The 15,116-nt window shown below is 44.0% G+C and overlaps 1 protein-coding gene across 2 annotated transcripts in view; it reads left to right on the forward strand.

Annotated features, from left to right (window-relative positions):
• suz12b (SUZ12 polycomb repressive complex 2 subunit b) overlaps positions 1-13,904 on the forward strand; it is a 69,857-nt gene extending 55,953 nt beyond the window's left edge. For both annotated transcript variants that reach the window (XM_068003848.1, XM_068003849.1), the window contains 6 exons: positions 1,685-1,773; positions 3,017-3,160; positions 6,553-6,710; positions 8,088-8,286; positions 9,769-9,848; positions 11,497-13,904. In XM_068003848.1, the coding sequence (XP_067859949.1) occupies positions 1,685-1,773; positions 3,017-3,160; positions 6,553-6,710; positions 8,088-8,286; positions 9,769-9,848; positions 11,497-11,842 (1,016 nt within the window). In that variant the 3' untranslated portion in view covers positions 11,843-13,904. The remainder of the gene's footprint in view (positions 1-1,684; positions 1,774-3,016; positions 3,161-6,552; positions 6,711-8,087; positions 8,287-9,768; positions 9,849-11,496) is intronic.
• Positions 13,905-15,116: the final 1,212 nt, after the last annotated feature.

Consider the following 15,116-nt stretch of genomic DNA (forward strand, 5'->3'; position numbering starts at 1 on the left):
GAGCCTGCTCTGCCATTTGATCTGATTGTGACCTCAACCCTACTTTCCCGTCTACCCACTGTAACCTTTGACTCCCTTGTTAATCAGGAAGCTATCTAACTCAGCCTTAAAAAATATTCAATGACCCTGCCTCCACCGCTCCCTGGAGAAGGGAGTTACACAGACACATGACCCTCAGAGAAAAAAATTCTCCTCATCTCCATCTTAAATGGGAGACCCCTTTTTTTAAACTGTGGCCTCTAGATCTAGTCTCTCCCACAAGGGGAAACATCCTCTCAGCATCTACCCCTTCTAGTCCCCTCAGGATCTTATGTTTCAATAAGATCACCTCTCATTCTTCTAAACTCCAGTGTATACAGGCCCAACTTGTCCAACCTTTCCTCATAAGATAACCCCCTCGTCCCAGGAATCAGTCGAGTGAACCTTCTCTGAACCGCCTCCAAAGCGATTATGTCCCTTTCTTAAATAAGGAGACCAAAACTGCAAACTGTATTCTAGATGTGGTCTCACCAATGCCCTGTACAACTGTAGCAAAATATCTCTTTACTTTTATATTCCATTCCCCTTGCAATAAATGACAATGTTCCATTGCCTTCCTAATCACTTGCTGTACCTGCATACTAACTTTTTATGATTCATGTACTAGGACACCCAGATCGCTGTGTACCTCAGTTCTGCAATCTCTCTCCATTTAAATAATATACTGCTTTTCTATTCCTCCTGCCAAAGTGGACAAGTTCACATTTACCACATTATACTCCATCTGCCAAATTTTTGCCCACTCACTTAACCTATCTATATCCCTTTGCAGACTCCTTATGTCCTCTTCACAACTTACTTTCCTACCTACCTTTTGTGTCATCAGCAAATTTAGCAACCATACATTCGGTCCCTTCATCCAAGTCATTGATATAGATTGTAAATAGTTGAGGCCCAAGCACTGATCCTGTGGCACTCCACTCGTTACACCTTGCCAACCTGAAAATTACCCATTTATGCCTACTCTGTTTCCTGTTAGCTAACCAATCCTTTATCCATGCTAAAATGTTACCCCCTACACCACACCATGAGCCTTTGATGTGGCACCTTACTTTGCGGAGTTTTGGTAAAGGCTTTTGTTGCATTAGTCGTCACTGATTTTGGAGGTGGGGTGGGGGGCAAGAGAGAATTGATTTCTACCCAATCCCCTTCCCACTTTTTACAGCCAGTTTCAAGATCTAATAAGTATTCCTGGGGCAGGTATAGCTGAGATGGGTGTGAAGCTGCCTCTACAATCTGCCGTAGCCCCAACCTTGAGCATCCCTGGTTGCACTAATTACATTTTCATTTCCTATCCTCATGGGCTATATGAAGGAGATAACCAATTTATACCAAAAAATGTCTTGGTTTTTTTTTAGGGGTGGACTCAAAACCAGGACTGAGTGCCATTGCCCAAATAGACAGAGGCCTGAGTAAACTTTCATAGTACTTTACTAGCAAGGTCTTAATAAAGACCTGGTTACATAACTTTCCCTATTGAAGAAACCCAACTGAGAATGGAATTTTTAAATAAAATCTAGACCTGATAATTACTGTTTGCAGCAGGTTAACCCAGTCAATCGCCAGTGAGAGCAAGTGTGAATCATGGGAGTGTGAATGAGAAATTCCAGATGAGCACTTTATTTATGTTTCTTTAAACACACAGCTGTAAAAGATTCTCTGACAACTGAACTCCAAACTAAAAAGGAGCAAGTTTCAATGGAACCACGGCAGAAATTAAGGATATTTTATCAGGTACAGTTTTTTTAAAAAAAAAGTATGTCCATATATCTTAAGGTTTTAAAATTTGTGAATGGTGTTGCAGATTATGCAGATGTACAATGGTAGTGAATGAAACACCTTATTAAATCTAATATTGCTTCAATGCTCTTGTAGGAGCTTTAGATGTTGGACTTGTTTTTGTATTGCGGGCAAGAGGAGGAAGAATTTGTTTTCAACTAGGAGTTATGGATTGGAGGGCAAACCCACCGTGGGTTTGTCGTACAGCATTTTTAAACTTCCGCCAGCAAAATTAATTCATGCAAGGAACTAAGTTCATTTACAAATATTCACCCTCAATACAATGAAACCTCTTGGAGGTGACCTGCCCTTAACAACCAGCTCTCTGCCTTCATACTAAGCTTGTTAAGACCCAAACCTGTATTAGATTAGGGCTCAAAGCAGTTTTAAATAATTATGGTATCTTTGTAGTAATCTCCAAACTGTCTAATTCTAAAACTCTTGGTTTTATTAGTGCGTCTTCAGTCATTGGTCAGTTCAGTGCTTTTTTTTTAACATTTCCCTGTTTTAAAATTGTCGTGAGGATTTTTTTTTTAGAAGTATTTACCTGGGTACTTTGATCTGTCAAAGACAACTAAACAATCTTTTTTTAAAAAAAAATAGCCTTATTCTCTACCCACCTTTCATCCCCACCTTCATTAAGCACCCACAGATCAAACATGGAATGGCTACTTTATGTGGAGGGATCACCCACCCTGAACAGCGTACTCCCAGCTGTACTTAAAACTGATCGCTCCCCACTCTGCCAGTGGGCCGCTGACAATACTTCAGTGGCCTCTTCACGTGACACAGGCTCTGATCTGGCAGAGTACGTTAGTTACAGAATGGCTGTTTCAGTTCATATATAGTCCTCAGTTATTCTTCATAGTTCAGTGATTTACTCTACCCAGACTTAGTTAATCAGACTTGTCTAAATGCAGCCATTCCATTTGAGGTTTCTACTGTCTGTAATGGGAAATGTATTATTTATAGTGGAGGAAAATGGGAGTTAATTAGTTTGTCACTAATTATACAACTTCCAGGTAGGTTGAACAAATTACCATTTTGTTAGTTATATATTTAAGCTTTAGATTTTCCTTGTTAGTGACTTGCAGACACCCAGCTGATGGCATGTTGTCAGTTGCGATGTGAGATAAATTAGGTTTAAAGCAAAAGATGTTCTTCAAATTCTTTTAACTGTTTGCATTTATTTTTGCAGTTTCTTTATAACAACAATACACGCCAGCAAACTGAAGCCAGAGATGACTTGCACTGTCCCTGGTGCACGTTGAACTGTCGGAAGCTGTACAGCCTGCTTAAACACCTCAAGCTTTGCCATAGCAGATTTATCTTCAATTACGTGGTGTGTGATCTTCATTGAAGCCTCTTAAAGGGAACTCGCAGCTTGCTGCGAGTAGTTACAGTGGTCTCAAATATTTTTTTTGCTCTACGAATTTTCTTTTCCTCTGCTTTTGCTGAGCACCTTCTGGTGCCTTGTCCAAGAGGTCGTCGATCATGAGTAAACATAGATGGCTGTTTGACTAGGAGGGCATAACCTGATCCTCATGCCTGCCCAAGTGCACTTCCCTGCAGGGATCACTCTCTAAGGAGTAATGGCACTGGTAGCACACTGATCACTGCCTTGGCTGTTTTTTTTAAATTCGTTCACGGGATGTGGGCATCGCTGGCGAGGCCAGCATTTATTGCCCATCCCTAATTGCCCTCGAGAAGGTGGTGGTGAGCCGCCTTCTCGAACCGCTGCAGTCCGTGTGGTGACTGTTCTCCCACAGTGCTGTTAGGAAGGGAGTTCCAGGATTTTGACCCAGCGACAATGAAGGAAAGGCAATATATTTCCAAGTCGGGATGGTGTGTGACTTGGAGGGGAACGTGCAGGTGGTGTTATTCCCATGTGCCTGCTGCTCTTGTCCTTCTAGGTGGTAGAGGTCGTGGGTTTGGGAGTTGCTGTCGAAGAAGCCTTGGCGAGTTGCTGCAGTGCAGCCTGTGGATGGTACACACTGTAGCCACGGTGCGCCGGTGGTGAAGGGAGTGAATGATTAGGGTGGTGGATGGGGTGCCAATCAAGCGGGCTGCTTTGTCCTGGATGGTGTCGAGCTTCTTGAGTGTTGGAGCTGCTCTCATCCAAGCAAGTGGAGAGTATTCCATCACACTCCTGACTTGTGCCTTGTAGGTGGTGGAAAGGCTTTGGGGAGTCAGGAGGTGAGTCACTCGCCGCAGAATACCCAGCCTCTGACCTGCTCTTGTAGCCACAGTATTTGTGTGGCTGGTCCAGTTAAGTTTCTGGTCACTGGTGACCCCCAGGATGTTGATGGTGGGGGATTCGGTGATGGTAATGCTGTTGAATGTCAAGGCGAGGTGGTTGGACTCTCTCTTGTTGGAGATGGTCATTGCCTGGCACTTGTCTGGCGCGAATGTTACTTGCCACTTATCAGCCCAAGCCTGGATGTTGTCCAGGTCTTGCTGCATGCGGGCTCGGACTGCTTCATTATCTGAGGGGTTGTGAATGGAACTGAACACTGTTCAATCATCAGCGAACATCCACGTTTCTGACCTTATGATGGAGGGAAGGTCATTGATGAAGCAGCTGAAGATGGTTGGGCCTAGGACACTGCCTTGAGGAACTCCTGCAGCAATGTCCTGGGGCTGAGATGATTGGCCTCCAACAACCACGACCATCTTCCTTTGTGCTAGGTATGACTCCAGCCACTGGAGAGTTTTCCCTCTGATTCCCATTGACTTCAATTTTACTTGGGCTGCTTGGTACCACACTCTGTCAAATGCTGCCTTGATGTCAAGGGCAGTCACTCTCACCACACCTCTGGAATTCAGCTCTTTTGTCCATGTTTGAACCAAGGCTGTAATGGGGTCTGGAGCCGAGTGGTCCTGGCGGAACCCAAACTGAGCATCGGTGAGCAGGTTATTGGTGAGTAAGTGCCGCTTGATAGCACTGTCGACGACACCTTCCATCACTTTGCTGATGATTGAGAGTAGACTGATGGGGCGGTAATTGGCCGGATTGGATTTGTCCTGCTTTTTGTGGACAGGACATACCTGGGCAATTTTCCACATTGTTGGGTAGATGCCAGTGTTGTAACTGTACTGGAACAGCTTGGCTAGAGGCACAGCTGGTTCTGGAGCACAATTCTTCAGCACTCCAGCTGTATCCAGTGCACTCAGCTGTTTCTTGATATCACGTGGAGTGAATCAAATTGGCCGAAGACTGGCTTCCGTGATGGTGGGGATATCTGGAGGAGGCCGAGATGGATCATCCACTTGGCACTTCTGGCTGAAGATGGTTGCAAACGCTTCAGCCTTGACTTTTGCACTCACGTGCTGGCCTCCGCCATCATTGAGGATGGGGATGTTTGCAGAGCCTCCTCCTCCCGTTAGTTGTTTAATTGTCCACCACCATTCACGACTGGATGTGGCAGGACTGCAGAGCTTTGATCTGATCCGTTGGTTGCTGAATCGCTTAGCTCTGTCTATAGCATGTTGCTTCCGCTGTTTAGCACGCATGTAGTCCTGAGTTGTAGCTTCACCAGGTTGGCACCTCATTTTTAGGTACGCCTTTTGCTGCTCCTGGCATGTTCTTCTACACTCCTCATTGAACCAGGGTTGATCCCCTGGCTTGTTGGTAATGGTAGAGTGAGGAATATGCTGGGCCATGAGGTTACAGATTGTGCTGAAATACAATTCTGCTGCTGCTGATGGCCCACAGCGCCTCATGGATGTCCAGTTTTGAGCTGCTAGATCTGTTCTGAATCTATCCCATTTAGCACGGTGGTAGTGCCACACAACACGTTGGATAGTGTCAGTGTGAAGACAGGACTTCATCTCCACGAGGACTGTGCGGTGGTCACTCCTACCAATACTGTTGTGGACAGATGCTTTTGCGACAGGTAGATTGGTGAGGACGAGGTCAAGTAAGTTTTTCCCTCGTGTTGGTTCGCTCACCACCTGCCGCAGGCCCAGTCTGGCAGCTATGTCCTTCAGGACTCGGCCAGCTCGGTCAGTAGTGGTGCTACCGAGCCACTCTTGGTGATGGACATTGAAGTCCCCCACCCAGAGTACGTCGGGTGACTCTGCACAGGCTGGGACTTCAGATGCCATTAGGGAAGCATTGATTTTTTTTTTAAACCCAATTTTGATCACTCTGAAATATCTTGTTCTTGTCAATGCCTTAGATTCCTGTTGAGAATAGGATTGAAAATGCACTTTAGCGAATCTACTTACTAATCTTTGCAATTTAAGCACCTGGTATCAGATTTATTTTTGTTCCAAAAAAGAAATGGTATAATCTGAACTCCCCATTGTGTCGAGGAATGTGAAAGATAAGCTCTGGAGTGGCTGCAGGTTTACAGGATGTGGGGTTCAATAAATCTACTTCAGTTACTTTTGAATTGGCCAACTTTGAAACTGGATTAAATTGCTTATTTTATTTGTCTCATCCTGTCCTGTAGACACTGACTCATGAAAAATATTGGATGTGGGTTGGCATTAGACCATGCATATTGTCAAAATTGCTTTTTCTTTGGGTTACATGTAAGTCACCTCAGTTTATAGCGGCGAGATGGCCTGTAAAAGAAGTGGTCGCTCTGTGTAGTGTTAGTTCTGCATCAGCCTATCACTCCAGAAGCCCGCTGTTGACTTTCAGCTTTATAACGCTTACACAACTGTTGTATAGAAACCTTCACGATAGGTGATAGAATTTTTCTCTTGCTCTGTTTTTCTCTGCAGCCTCATCCTAAAGGTGCTAGGATAGACGTATCTATCAATGAGTGTTATGACGGCTCTTATGCAGGAAATCCTCAGGATATTCACTCCCAGCCTGGGTTTGCCTTTAGCCGCAATGGTCCTGTGAAAAGGACGCCAGTGACTCACATCTTGGTCTGCAGGTAATTTAGTACGACATTCTGGTGCCCTTATAGTTCAGAGGAGCGCATGTAAGTTGCTGTATAGGTGCAACAGTAAATTTTTGATTTTGCAATCAAGCTGATTTCTTCAATCTTCTGTCCAGCTGACTGGAGAGCTGCATTGCCATGTGGCTATTGACATGTTCAGACTTTTTGTGGGTGACTTGGTTGCAAGCCTTGAAGCCTAGGGTGGGGTGGGGGCAGGGAGGGGATGAAGAGAGACAACACACACACAAAGTTCAGATGTTCTCGTTAATCTGCAGATATCTCTCGCTGTGGATACTAACAGCTCTTGGTGTTCTGCTTGAGGATTTATCCCACAATAGGCCAACAGCGCTAAGAAACTTCAAACAGGACAAACCAATGAGTTTAAAAAAAAATACAATTGCAAGAATTGTGTTGCCTGCTCTTTAACAGGGCTCGTGGGCTGGAAGTGGTCTTTGAGCCACAGTATGTTCATACTGGTGTGAATCAAGACAGGGAGGGGAAATTAGAATTTTTTTAAAGCAAATTACTGGCAAACACCAGTGTGATCATCCCAGTGCTTTAGTTGGAGGAGGAGAGTAATAATGCAAGGAGTAAAATCTAAGAATGTAAAGTAAGATATGACTTGAGGTTATTGATCCCACCAAGTCGCATGGTGTTCTTGACGATGGTTGAGCGGGCGAGCAATTTACTCTGAAGGTTTGTATCATTGTTACTCTTGAGCCTATCGCAGAGAAACATTCAGGGTTGACCCAGGGTTTGAATATGCACATTTTTTTTTGTTGGCAGGGGATGCTTGCTGCCTGTATTGTCTTTGTTGGTCCATTTGAGTGGGGAACTCTTGAGGAATCAATGTGAACCTACTTCCGACAGTTTGGTGTAGTATTTGTGTGCGCCAGTGTACTGTGTCATAAGGCTGACGCCACTGAGGTTATTAAGCTACTTCTGAAGCTTCCCAGTAGACTGTCTCGAGACACTGCCCAATGTAACATTAAGCCATACCGCGCAGAAGGTCCCAGGTTCGATTGCCAGGCCCTGCTGAGTTACTGAATCTCGAGGGCAGTAAGTGGAGTGCTAAGATTAGCCCCTGGAACCCTGGGCTACAGTTGTTCCCAGTTCTCTGGGTATTGTTCATTGAGAGTTGGTACCTTCAAGAGAAGGAGGCAGAAAATAGGTTCTACTATATACAGAAGTAACCTATCGGATGCACTAGGTCAGCAATTGAAAATGAGCAAATGCATGAATATCTTTATACACGTTTCAGGGGGAAAGTACTTGTTTGCCTTGTGGGTATAGAGCATTTATTCTGTGTATAGTTTGGAACATGCCCATGAAGGGAATGCATTCAAATCTTTTCTAATTTTTTTTTAAAAGACCGAAACGTACTAAACCCAGTCTCTCTGAGTTCTTGGAGTCTGAAGATGGGGAAGTGGAACAACAGCGGACCTACATCAGCGGCCACAATCGCCTATACTTCCATAGTGACACTTGCCTCCCACTCCGGCCGCAGGAAATGGATGTGGACAGCGAGGATGAAAAGGACCCTGAGTGGCTGCGAGAGAAAACCATTACAGTTAGTGTTCAAATACTTCATTCCTCCACCAAACACTGCCATCCAAAAATTAATTGGCATTTATGTTTGTTCGGGGTTTGAGGGGGATTGAGATTGCAACCTGGTCTTTGGTCTTCCATTGATGAACGCCGAGCAAGACAGTGTCCCCACCCCACCCCCAGTTTCCCTTTCCTCCTTCCTCTCTTGAAGGCGCTGACTCACTGAGGAATGGCTCCGTGGATGCTGACGCCTCATAATGTGGCCGTTCTTGAGATATAAACATTTGTTCTTGTTTGTGGAGGGGGCGGAAGAGAACAGAATCGCAGCTCAGCCTCATCCTGGCCTCACTCAGTATCCCTGAAGGGTTCTTTGGCTAACATTCAGTAGCAGAAGTCCTGATCGAATCACTCCAGCTCCCCTCCCCATCACTGCTGGAACTAATTGTACTATCTTCAACAACTTGCATTTATATAGCGTCTTTAGCGTAGTAAAATGTCCCGAGGCGCTTCACAGGAGCGATTATCAAACTAAATTTGACACTGAGCCACATAAGGAGATATTAGGACAGGTGGTAGGTTTTAAGGAGAGAGAGAGAGAAGCGGAGAGGTTTAGGGAGGGAATTCCAGAGCTTAGAGCCTAGGCAGCTGAAGGCACGGCCGCCAATGGTGGAGCGATTTAAAATCGGGGATGTGCAAGAGGCCAGAATTGGAGGAGCACAGAGATCTCAGAGGGTTGAAGGGCTGGAGCAGGTTAGAAAGACAGGGAGGAAGCAAGACCACGGAGGGATTTGAAAACGGATGAGTATTTTAAAATGGGGGCGTTTCTGAACTGGGAACCAATATAGGTCAGTGAGCACAGGGGTGATGGGTGAATGGGACTTGGTGTGAGTTAGGATACGGGCTTGGATGAGAAGTCTGTGGAGGGTGGAAGATAGGGTTTCAGCAGCTGATGAGCTGAGGCAGGGGCGGAGACAGGCAATGTAACGGAGGTGGAAGTGGGCGGTCTTGGTGATGGAGCGAATATGTGGTCAGAAGCTAACCATAAGTTCAGCTAACTAGGGATGGACCTGGGATTGAACCTGAGACCTTACTGCAAGTGACGCTGCATTAATTGACTAAGCCATTGAGGCGCTCCTGCAATATTAACCTTTTGATGTCCAACTGATGCCAATTTAAATATCATCATATAGTTTAGTGGTATTGTGGAGACCATCACAATACAGTTTCATCTTGGTTTAATTGCACTTATTTTCCAAGGGTGCTCAGTCATGCTGAATTCAGGCAAGTTTTCCAGAAGCTCTAGTTCTGTATAGTTCAGTGTACAGCTCTGCAGTTTTGGATCCTTTTTTTATTCGTTCATGGGATGTGGGCGCCACTGGTAAGGCCAGCATTTATTGCCCTTGAGAAGATGGCGGCGAGCTGCCGCCTTGAACCGCTGCAGTCCGTGACTCTAAACTGTTCCCTTTTGAATTGACATTTAATTGAGCTTTCTCTCTTACTATAGCAAATCGATGAGTTCACTGATGTTAATGAAGGAGAGAAAGAAGTAATGAAACTGTGGAACCTGCACGTTATGAAGCATGGGTGAGTTTTGGATATATTTGCTCTTCGTTGTTTTACTGCTCGCTGTAGGATACAGACTTCAAAAGGTAAAGTGTTGGGAAGGTACTTTCAGAAGCTGGCAGTGAATTCACTGACCTCTGATCTAGCTGGAATGAAACTTGAGTTGTTTAATGAATATTGGTAAAACTTAGAGATGGAATCACCCCATTAAACTCAAACTTGGAACCAGATCTTTTAAAATGATTGATGAATTGAATAAATTAAACTGAAGAACTTCAACTTTAGCCATCAACTTAAGGAATAGACTGCTACTTTGCAGTGAGTACTGACTCGGCTGGAGAACAGGGAGCTAGGAAATGCTGAAATTGGCTCCTGAATCAGAGCTCGTGTGACGGCATGTTGGATGGATGTATCTTTTAGCTCCTGTGTCCCAGTGTAGAATTGTATTCTGCTGAATATTGGGGAAATGAACTGCGCTGGACTGGTGCAGCAGGCATGATAATCGAAATGACTTATAAATCTACCTTTTGTGTAGTGATTTCCCATGCAAATTAACTAGGTTACTTGTAACATTTGGTTATCCCAGGGGGTGGACAGAGAGGGGTGGGAATTAATAATTCTGTTGTCTATGGGACAGCATTCTCTTCATCTTTCAATGAAACATTCAGCTGAGTCAGTGTCTGCCTGTTTGGATGTAAAAGATCCCATGGTACTTTTTCAAAGAGCAGGGAATTCTCATCATATACTGGACCAACGTTCATGCCTCCACCAACACCACCCAGGCAGATGAACTCGCTTGTCTCATTTGCTGTTTGTGCGAGCTTGCTGTGCGCAAAATTGGCTTCTGTTAGGAATTAGATTTTTAAGCTATATTTTTCCAAAACCAGAAATAAGTGATTGCAGGCTAAGCGGAACTGTGCAGGCAGTATCCCTTAACCGTGTGCCTGTCAAACAATGCACATGAGCTGAATGACTCATCCTTTTTTGGTGGTAATGGTTGAGGAATGAACACCTGGAGAACTCCCTGCTTCTCTGAGTCTTGTTACGGGACTTGTGATACACAATTGAGCCTTCACAACAGGCAGACAGGATCTCAGTTTAATGTCTCATCCAAAGGGCCACATCCCTGACTTTGCATGTGCTTCGTCACCGTTGCACTGTGGTGTCAGCCTAGACTTGCTCTAGTCCTAGAGTGGGGTTTCAACCCACAACCACCTAATCAAGATGAGGGAGCTACTCACTGAGCTGACTTTAGTTGTGACTGTTACTTCATTAACCTGCCTATTCTGTTTTCACAAGCACTGACCATTTCAAAAAGAGCTTAACCAGCTCAGATGGGTAAATCCACTCCAGTACCACAGCAGGGATATAAAAGGCAGGAATGTCCCAGGTTCTATCTCCGGTCTGCGCTGTTAGCTGCTCTCAGCCAGTGCAGCACTTGGTATGGTGCAGTCCACCATGTCCCTGCAGTAGGATGGGGAGGGAGGGAAAGGAGGTGGTTTGGGTGGGGGAGCGGAGGAGGTGGGGAGAGAGCAGGCAAAGAATCCTGTTGGAAAGTGCACGTCTGCATTCAGTTCAGGAGTAGATTGGACATTACCTGTTCTCTCTGTGCATTGCTCTGAACGTGGTAAGCCAATGTATATTAATAAGCTCTCATTACTCTCTGCAGGTTCATTGCTGACAATCAGATGCATCAATCCTGCCTGCTCTTTGTAGAAACTTGTGGACCAACAATAGTTGAGAAAAGCCTCTGTCGGAACTTTCTGCTTCATCTGGTTAGCATGCACGACTTCAACTTGATTAATTTAAACACCATAGATAAAGTAATGGCCAGGCTCAGTGAGCTGCAACAGAAGCTGCAAAGAGATGACTCTGCTTTAAAACTGAGACAGGAGCCCACAGACGAGAGTCGGCCGAACAGCGAAGACAGTGGTACTGGTACGAGAGACAGAAATTCAAGCACTGACAGTCTCTCCTCAGGAGTCACCAAACAGAGCAAAAGACACAAGCTCTGAAACCAAACCATTCACCCAGTCTCGTCTCTTCTTCCTTCCCCTCCATTCCCCCACCCCCTCCCCCTCCCGGAAACAGTGGATCATCACTGAAGAGAGAGAGGGCAAAACAAGATTGTTCATAAGTCACAGCTGAAATATGCAGAAGTTCCAAACGGACACTGGGCTAATCAGTAACTGAGTGAAATGAGACAGCAGTGTTGTATTAAGATTCTTTATTCTTGTAAATGTTGGTGTGTTCAATTAATTGTACTTAATTTAGCTGATGGAGTACAATTTAAAAAGACATTGCATTCACCACAGTGAACTGAACGAGCACAGTTCAGCCAGCTGCAGATGTTTTTTGTGCTAATCATTCTTTCTAGAAGACTTATTTTGGCTACAAAACCAAATCTTTCACACAACATCCACATTGGCAGTTTTTAAAAAAAAATACGGTATTGTATAGTTGTTTAAAATCTTTTTCTGAAGTGTTTTTTTTGTCAAAGAAATCTCTGAAAGGATCGGGTTTCCCTTTACATTCTCCATTTTAAAACGAAAGGCATGTACTTTAGTGGAAGTATGCTGTATAAAACCATGAGTGTAACAAAAATCTTCTGTAAAAACAAGTGCAATTTAAATAGTGGATGAAGTTTGCGTGTGTATATCTCACGGTCTTAATCTCCTTGTGACACAGGAGTAGCACTTCTCTATGTTCCTGTTTTGGAAGGATTTTTTTTTTTTAAGTGTCTTTATATATTGTTTTAAGATGACATCTCTCTCCTCTCTTTCCCCCACCCCTCCCATTTTTTAAAAAAAAAGCTAGCGTCTGTATTCTTACTGGCAGGTCTGTTTTTTGTGCATTTGTTTTGCTTTCTGCTTACGGTCTTACCAGACTTGCGTGCACACCCTGATGTGCTGCTTCATCTACAACGCTGCTCTTTTGTTTTACGACGTGGTAGAGATGTGCTCTCCTTTTTTTGCTGTGTTTCACCAACGCTTTGTGCTGGATACATCATCAGGGCTGTCTTTATTGACAAAGTTCAGAGATAGTATGTACAGGGGAGGGGCAGGGGGTAGCATGAGCAGTGGTACTGCCATTCCAGAGGGGAGTGTGTGGGGAGGGGTGGGGGAAATGCATAGCAAGGCTGGGCCAGGAATATTTACTAATCTTTTTATGCAATATTCTGAGACTTTTTTTTTCCCCCTGTTACCAACACGCAGGGTATTTATTGCAGGAGACACTAAAAAAAAGTGGAGACGGATAAAAGGTATGTATTTTATGCAGTATTTTGCCACATCAGAGAACACAGGCATTTGTGTAGGTAGAACACATTTTGGAGTAATGTAAATGTTTACAGTTTTTTTTCCAATGGAAAGTGATTTTTCACTACTGGTGCAGTACCAGGGATGCACGTTTTTAAACTCAGTAAGCACTGTGGGCGAGTGACATTATCACCTCGGGTGTTTATTTTTTAAAACTTCCATAAAGTATGCATATTTTTCTTCCTTTTTTAAAAAAAAATAAAAACTTATTTAAAATGGGCGGGTGGGAAGGGGCAGGGGGCAGCTGCTGTTTAACCAATATTACTTTTGAGCGTCGATTTTTTTTTTTATCCCACTTGAGTCACTAATGACTTTACCCGGCTGTAATGGTATGCATTTCTGTGAATCGTTTTCTTAAACTCGTTCTTCCCCTTTTTCTCAAAGGGTGCCTGTGTAGCCTCCGCCTGTCTCGTCCGTGGCTTTGATCTGCTAACGCTGTGCACGTGTAAATGTGATTTTTTTTTTTGTATTTTGGGTTGGGGCACTGTAGTGTGTTTATCCTGCTGCTAATGTTTCTATCTAAGCCGAAATAATTCTGCTCTCCTGCCACAGATGACGGGCATGGTTTGCACAATTTGACAGCCCAAGATTTTGAATTAACGCTGAAAATTTTTGGATTTCATGACATTTTACACTGACTTTTCCTTTTTTTAAAAAAAAAACAAAACTACACCTTCCTGTCAGTTTTTGTAACCAAACCAGTCATAGAATTGTTAATGGGTTTTTCTATTTAAAAAAAAAAATAAAAGTCATTTTCCTACTTCAAATTGAATTCCTGCAATGCCAACCTTGCAAGAACGTGTTTAAATTAAAATGTTGATAATTTAGACATTGAGATTTAAGACTCCTTAATGAAGCTGAGCTTGAGTGACCCTGACATGACTCAGCAATTGTGTTGATGTCCAAATAAACCAAGCTGTGAGCGTCTTCACATTTTGCTTTGTAAGCAAGTTGTCTGGGAAAATAAGCAAAGCCCATTACTGAACCCGCCAAAAGAGTAGCCGTTGATGTCTTCAGTTTGCTTCCTTCTCTGTATTTGGTTTCTGCTTCTCGTGCTTAGAATAGCACCAGGGGGCAATGATTTGGTGCAGACAAGCTGGGTCATTAAATATGAACCATGGACAGCGATACTTGAAATTTATTTCTAACTGAAATTCACCCTTTACTAAGGAGAAGCAGAAAGGCTTTTTTTAATTTTAAAAATGCAAGTAAACCTAATCTCTGGACAAGTATGCACCACTTGATGTGCAACTTTGACTTGCTGATTGGATGTATCCCAATTTTGCAGTGTAACTGGAGGTGCAAGTAGTCCAATTTGTGTTTGCTTGATTCTGGCATCTGACTGTCTAGTTAGGAATGTGAAATTCACAGGGTCATAAACTAATGTAAATTTTGAACCTGAGATTTGGGTGGGGAAAAGACTTAAGCAAATTACAGAATGGAGGGAAAGGATGTAAAATTGGAAAGCTATGACGACCCATGTAGAAAATGTAAGCTATCTTGACCCTGAGATCTAAGGGACACATCAGGATGGGGGCAGGTGTGTGCAGGTGTTTAGCTGTGCTCCCTTCCCCTTTGCTGGGATACAGTTCCACAGGTACTAGCCAACATCCAGTGCCTCTCCCAAACGGCCGTTATTCTTGTATGTCTTCCAGCAAATATCCTCAGGATATCTTTCGAAGGCGTCACAGCTCATTCTGCCTTCGCCCAGTGTCTGTGTGCGCGCGCATGCACACACTGGTGAGCAGGAACTACGGTGGACTTTTTTCACCACCTTGTCTCCAGGGGTGTATTGGCCAATTGTGCTTCTACCATCCACAAACTCACACCAGATATCTAGCCTGGGACTTTACTGAGCTGTGTTCCTCAGCGACTATCTCAAAGGCATTGGGGATGATGCAAACTGGCTGAAAGTGGAATTGTTTTTTGCCACCTATTTGGGACAGTTGGAAATGTGAAGTAGTTCTTTAGT

The sequence above is a fragment of the Heptranchias perlo genome, chromosome 23, assembly GCF_035084215.1.
Source record: "Heptranchias perlo isolate sHepPer1 chromosome 23, sHepPer1.hap1, whole genome shotgun sequence".
NCBI lineage: Eukaryota > Metazoa > Chordata > Chondrichthyes > Hexanchiformes > Hexanchidae > Heptranchias > Heptranchias perlo.